Here is a 6,352-nt window from a genome sequence, read left to right as displayed (position 1 = left end):
AGCCTTCCTTTGTCCCCCCCCCCCCACTGTTCACCACACTAGTCTGAATGATGTCTTCAGAAAGGTAGTGCAAATATTTAACAGGGTTTCCACAAGTAGTACCTGGATTATCTGATGAGCACCCACCTTCCTCATCAGACTCCTCCCCGACCAGCAACCAAAAACGTTGCCGGCAGGGGAGCATCCTATTCCTCCGCCGGGCGGGAGGCGAGGTCGCGGATGCGCAGGGAACAATGGAGGAAGCGGGGCGACCTGCGCGGCAGCTCTGTGACAGCTTTCTTTCCTCTGCGATTCGGAATCTCCCGCTCCTCGATCTCCTCTGTCTCTGCATCGTCGGTTTCCTGCTCCACCTCCTCCTCGCTGGATGCAATCTGGATTGGAATCCAGCAACTCCCCGGCGCCGGAATCGGCATGACGCCACCCACCACCATCTCTTCCGGGCCCGTGGGAAAGCGGCGGCGCGGACGAAACGCCCACCACTTCCTCCTCTGCTCCAGATTCTCACCCTCTGTCTCTTCCATTGCCCATACCAGCGCGGCTAGCGAGCCCACCAGGGCACCCGACGGCGTGGTGAAGCCGTTCAGAGTGAGCCTCATATCCTCCTCCACCGTCAGGTTCCTGAACACCTTCTTCGCTGCACGACGCATCTCCTTCCGAGAGGAGAACCAGGATACGATCTCCTTGGCCTTCTCCATTCTCCCCTCGTCTCCGCTGGCTAACTCGACAATGGATCTCTCCATCTTCATCCCCCAATCCGCCATCTCTCTCCTCGCTCTTCTTCTTCTCCGCTGGATCTGGTGGAATCGGGGTGGGGTGTTTCGAGGAGGCGAGTCCCGAGTGCGTCGGCCCAACCGCAGGGTGGGGGGATTTATTCTCCACCTTCCCCACGCATTCATGGCGGCCGCACGCCTCAAATTCTCCCCCGTGTACCACCGCATTGCCCGCTAAATTGTGCCCAATGTGTGCCACATGACACGGGATATCAAAAACGTGGTGTAACGCAAGCACCTTGCCGGGCTGGAGACCGCAGCTGTCCACAACCCGCTCGGTGTTGTCCAGTAGCAGTGCTCTGCTCCCCAACTCGACAATGACACCCCTTCTATACTGAAGCAAACTTGCTGCAGACAAACGCGATCTGTACAAGGCATGCCATCTTCTCTGCACCGGCGAAGGCGTCTCCGGTTGGTCACCGGCGAGCTCGACGCCGCCAACCCCCACAAACTGGAGAACCTCCCCGTCACAGGGAAAAATTCTGACCAGGTGTGACGAAAATCGAATCAACTGACCTGTCTCGAGGTCATCGTCGGCGCGCCACCGCCGCTCATCCACCTTCCCTCCGTCGGAAGCGAGGAGAATCAGCCGGTGTGCATGCCGGAGAAGAGCTCCTGGTTGGAAATCCAGGCGCGATCCCCTGAGATCTGGCACGAACTCGCACCTGTAGTGCGAGTCGCCCTCGAGCCGTGCATCGCACGTCATCTCCCCTCCCTCCTCGATTAGTGTCATGTACTCGCCCAACAAAATACTCCTGAAATACAGTATATATCAGCGATATAATGCGGTGGTTCGGAGGAGTAGCGCCCGCGGAGGGGGTGAGGGTGGCGGCATCGGCTTCCTCACATCGTCGGCGTCGGGGTCGAGGTACCCGAGGCACCGTCGAGCCTGAGCCGGCAGCGACGAGTATGGAGATGCGGGACAGTGGGCCAACAAACCATGGGAGACACGGGGACCCACGCAGCAAACCCATGACGGCTAGGGTTGCTGCGGGGGCGCGTGAAGGCACGCGGAGGCCGCGGCGGCGAAGAATGATCGGAGGGGAGCAGTGAGGGGTAATCAGATCGGTGATGGACAACATGGAAGAGCGCAGACAGGAATCGACGGGGAGAGAGAAGGCCGAGAGATAAAAAACAAGCATCTTTTTTTAAAAGTTTGGATAATAAGGTGGAGGTGGGTGCAGAAGATTAGCTCCACAAGTGGGGGAGGTGGGAGGTTGAACCCAACGACAATGTATGTTGTCGTATCGTTGCTACGTATGTGTTGGTATAGATGGGTTCTTGTTGTAGTGAGTCCAATCAATAAATAGCAAAGAAGAAAAAAACCAATGAAGCTACAACAAGCGAGCGAATGAAAACCATGAAAAGTAGTCACTGAACGAGAAAAGAAAAAAGCAACAAAGCGGTTCAGCTCTGTTATGACAGGGGAGAAAAAGTCTTCAGGTGAGATGAGCTAACATTTGACATTAAGCGAGATATTACTCTCGCGATCACACGTGGTACGCGATTGCTCGCTACCCAGCGACCTACACGGGCAATAGGGATCGCCGGGGCTACGGTCTTGTACTTTCAGTGTCCTTATTTCCAACCGGACCCAGATTACACATACTTTGGCTAGTCCAGAACTTGTAGCCCAAGTGCTTTGTATTGGTGATGATGGCCCGTTAAGTCTGAACCGGGATTCAAAATTTTAAAAGAATACCCCTCTATTTTTATTTACTCCGCATTTTCGGTTTGTCTTAAGTCAAAGGGTGTGGCTAGGCAGCCGAGTGAGACTTAATCAAGTCTCAATCAAGTGACATAATATATATGAAAGAAAAAAAAACTAAAAAGGAAATTTTGCATGAATCTTCATGCTAGATCTCACGAATATAGCATCGACTGAGACATAAGCAAGTCTTAATCGACTGAGATTTAGCAACACTATAAGTCAAACTTTATAAATTTTGATCAAGTTCATAGAAAGTTTCTACAATACCAAGTCAATACTTTTGGATGTATCAATGAATATATTTTCACACTATATTTATTCGTTGATGTAATTATTTATATTATTTTCTATAAATTTGGTCAATTTTTCAAAAGTTTGATTTAGGACAAAGCTAATATGTGGAGTAAATAAAAGCAAAGGAGTAAAAGGGATTCCGAGTAAAAATATGAACCACGACTTAGGAGGTCGTATAAGTAATACTTGCACCGGCGGACAGTTGGTCATCTCGGTCTCATCGCTTGGATTGTTGCCTAGAGATGTCACCTCGGCATCGACGGCGTCGTCAAAATAATTCCCATGTCGATTTCATTGCCGTACGCTCACAATGTCCGGCACTATGGAACGAAAATGATCTCTGGAATATAACATTCTTGAGCGCAGTCAAACATCGATACGATGCATGTATCTTGGAATGCCCGAAATACATAAGCAGTTTCGTGGCAGCTTTGCCGCTCCCCCTGACAAGTCCATATACCAGTATAAAAACACCAAAACGATCTACGTATCCTCAGCAAGTCACTACCCGTCGTAGATTACAATGAGGAACCATACCATGTACTACGCGGCAGTGGTACTGGCGATCGTACTGTGCGCATCATCGCTGGCGAACGCGGCGGTGACCCTGCAGCAGCAGGACGTGCTACGGGCCTTCATCGAATCGAGGGGCAGGGCCCAGAAGCGCGCGAGCGGGCCGGCGGAGCCGGACACGTGGGCCGACCCGGCCAGCAGCTTCCGCCACCTGCCCACCAAGTGCGAGACCCCGCCGGCGGGCACCAGAGAGGCCGACAGGATCGCGGCGCTGCCCGGCCAGCCCCCGCGCGTCAACTTTGACCAGTACTCCGGCTACGTCACGGTCAGCGAGGAGTACGGCCGCGCGCTCTTCTACTACTTCGTGGAGGCCCCCTACGAGGCCGCCTCCAAGCCGCTCGTGCTCTGGCTCAACGGCGGGCCCGGGTGCTCGTCGCTGGGCGCCGGCGCCATGGCGGAGCTCGGCCCGTTCCGTGTGAACCCCGACGGCAAGACCCTGAGCAGAAACAGGCATGCCTGGAACAACGGTGGGTGACCGACGGATCCTCTTACAACTTCACGTACGCTGTGATCTCAGCTGATGGCTTGTGGTGTCGTGCAGTGGCAAATGTGATCTTTCTGGAGTCGCCGGCGGGCGTCGGGTTCTCCTACTCGAACGCTTCGGTGGAGAGCGGCGACTCGGGGACCGCGGTGGACGCCTACCTCTTCCTGCTCTACTGGCTGGAGAGGTTCCCCGAGTACAAGGGCCGCGACTTCTACATCGCCGGCGAGAGCTACAGCGGGCACTACGTCCCCCAGCTCGCCACCGTCATCGTCGCCCTCGCCGAATTCGGTCTCACAGACGTGAACCTCAAGGGCATCTTCGTAAGTCGCCTGATCATGGCCGCCGGCGTAGCGAGCTTCGATCTGACATAAGGGTTCATTTCTGCAGGTTGGCAACCCATACCTCGATGACTACATGAACACAAAGGGATCGTTAGAGTTCCTGTGGAACCACGGGGTGATCTCCGACGAGGTGTGGGGCAATATCAGCGAGCACTGCAGCTTCGGGCGGGTCGAGGGCACAGCGTGCGGCCAAGCCAAGAAGTCGTTCAAAACCGGCGACATCGACCGATACAACATCTACGCCCCGGTCTGCATCGAGTCGCCGGACGGGAGCCTCCACTCCAGCAGCTACGTACGTACTACTACAAGAAACAAATATACTACGTTCTTTCTCTTCTAGAAATCTCACATCACTAAGAAATTTGATCGATTGTAGTGCTGATTAGTTAGCTTCTGTGATTTGTGACAGTTACCAGGCTACGATCCGTGCATCGGGGCCTACATCGACGCCTACTTCAACAGTCCTAAGGTGCAGAAGGCTATGCATGTTCGAACCGACACCAAGTGGTCAGAGTGCGCGTAAGTAACACACCTGCTTATTTACCCTAGCATATATACTTCCAGCCGGATATTTACCCCACATTTGTTTTGTTCACAGTAACTTGCACTGGACCGATGCCCCGGTTTCCATGGTGCCAACCATTGCCTGGCTTGTCGACAACGGGTTAAGAGTCTGGCTGTACAGGTAAAAATTTGCAGTACCTTCGAGACACCAAAGTAAGATTTTGTGTGTGCCACTTATCTCATAAAATCATCGCTAATTCGATGACAGTGGTGATATGGACGATGTGTGCCCGATTACCGCCACGAGGTACTCTGTCAAGGATCTCAATCTGGCAATAACAAAACCGTGGCGTCCATGGTACACCCCTGACAGCGAGGTAACTATATATGCAACAAACCCTGCAATAACCCTTAATCTAGGTCTTGTGATTGGATTGTGTGCTAACTGAATTATGGCCAAATCTAGGTCGGAGGCTACGCTCAGCAATACGAGGGAGGGTTCACGTTCGCGTCGGTACGAGGAGCTGGCCATATGGTCCCTAGCTTCCAGCCCAAGAGATCACTTGTTCTTTTCTACTCCTTCATGAAAGGTGTTCTGCCACCGGCGGTCTCAGTGTGGCGCCCATGAGCATATACCACCAGACCTGGCGGTTCCAAGTTTTCAACCGGCCGGGGAAACCGATTAGTCCAGCCGGATATTATTTTTACTAAGTGCGACATATAACGTCCCTGATGACATCTTGGAGTTCTTTGTAAGATGATTTATTGGTCCACCTTGTGTAAGTTGTCCAAAGGCCGTTAGGGACACGTCGTTCTTTAACTCAATAATGTAATGCATTATGTCTTTTTGTGGGTGCCTTATGCTTTGCTTAGCATGGTTAAATAAAGTTTCAAAAGTTCAAGCCCATCTGTCTGCTTAATGTTAGTTATGAGATACTGACTAAGTTTCTAGCCAATATGTTAGGTCTGATTATAAGCTCTATGGTTATTGATACCCAGACTGCCTTCATTAGAGGCAGGTACAATATGGAAGGAGTTTTGGTGCTTCATGAGATACATCATACTAGACAAGCTGGAGCGCTTATGAAAATAAACTTTGAAAATGCCTATGATAGAAAAAGGCTTTGGTGATACTTGGTGTGCCTGGATGATGGAAACTACGAGAGGCACTTTATTTTCCGTTTACAATCTGAATTCTTATTTATTTTGTTGCAAAAATCCCTTCCAAACACAAGTTGCATTAATTCTTGTAACTAGAAAGGCTAGTGAGACTAACAATCTCACTGGGTTCATTAGGGGTCAAGAAAGTATAGTAGTTGTGGGTGCAGCTGTTGATCAATGATCGTAGTTCAAATACTCCTACTGTTTAGATAAATCTTAAGGTCATTCACTTAAGGGAAATTGTTGCTTGGCATTAAACCTCTGCTTTGGAGCCTTTTAGACAATTATTTGTGGAAATATTTACACGTGCTACATCAAATTGGTATTGCAAAAATTGGAGAATACAGATTTTTACGTAAGAAAAGGGACCATGAAGGTATATTAGTGTAATATCAAGTTGTAGTCCAAATGTCAAGGTCAAATGACGAACAAACTATGATGTGGAATTCAAACTTCATACTTAGATTTTGAGTGCTATGATGCTTCTTAGCAAATGCTTGAGTTACAAAGCAAT

General features: G+C 50.8%; 1 protein-coding gene across 1 annotated transcript; it reads left to right on the top strand.

Moving 5' to 3' along the window:
- The first annotated feature begins 3,739 nt into the window (after positions 1-3,739).
- On the top strand, positions 3,740-5,305 carry LOC109747556 (serine carboxypeptidase 1-like). The gene is made up of 7 exons (XM_020306598.2): positions 3,740-3,815; positions 3,890-4,152; positions 4,220-4,465; positions 4,583-4,692; positions 4,772-4,858; positions 4,946-5,054; positions 5,144-5,305. The coding sequence occupies exons 1-7, from the start codon at positions 3,740-3,742 to the stop codon at positions 5,303-5,305; spliced, it is 1,053 nt and encodes a 350-aa protein (XP_020162187.2).
- Positions 5,306-6,352: the final 1,047 nt, after the last annotated feature.

Source organism: Aegilops tauschii, chromosome 5 (genome assembly GCF_002575655.3).
Source record: "Aegilops tauschii subsp. strangulata cultivar AL8/78 chromosome 5, Aet v6.0, whole genome shotgun sequence".
NCBI lineage: Eukaryota > Viridiplantae > Streptophyta > Magnoliopsida > Poales > Poaceae > Aegilops > Aegilops tauschii.
The sequence above is the reverse complement of the archived record's forward strand: the minus strand, read 5'-3'. Positions and strand labels throughout refer to the sequence as shown.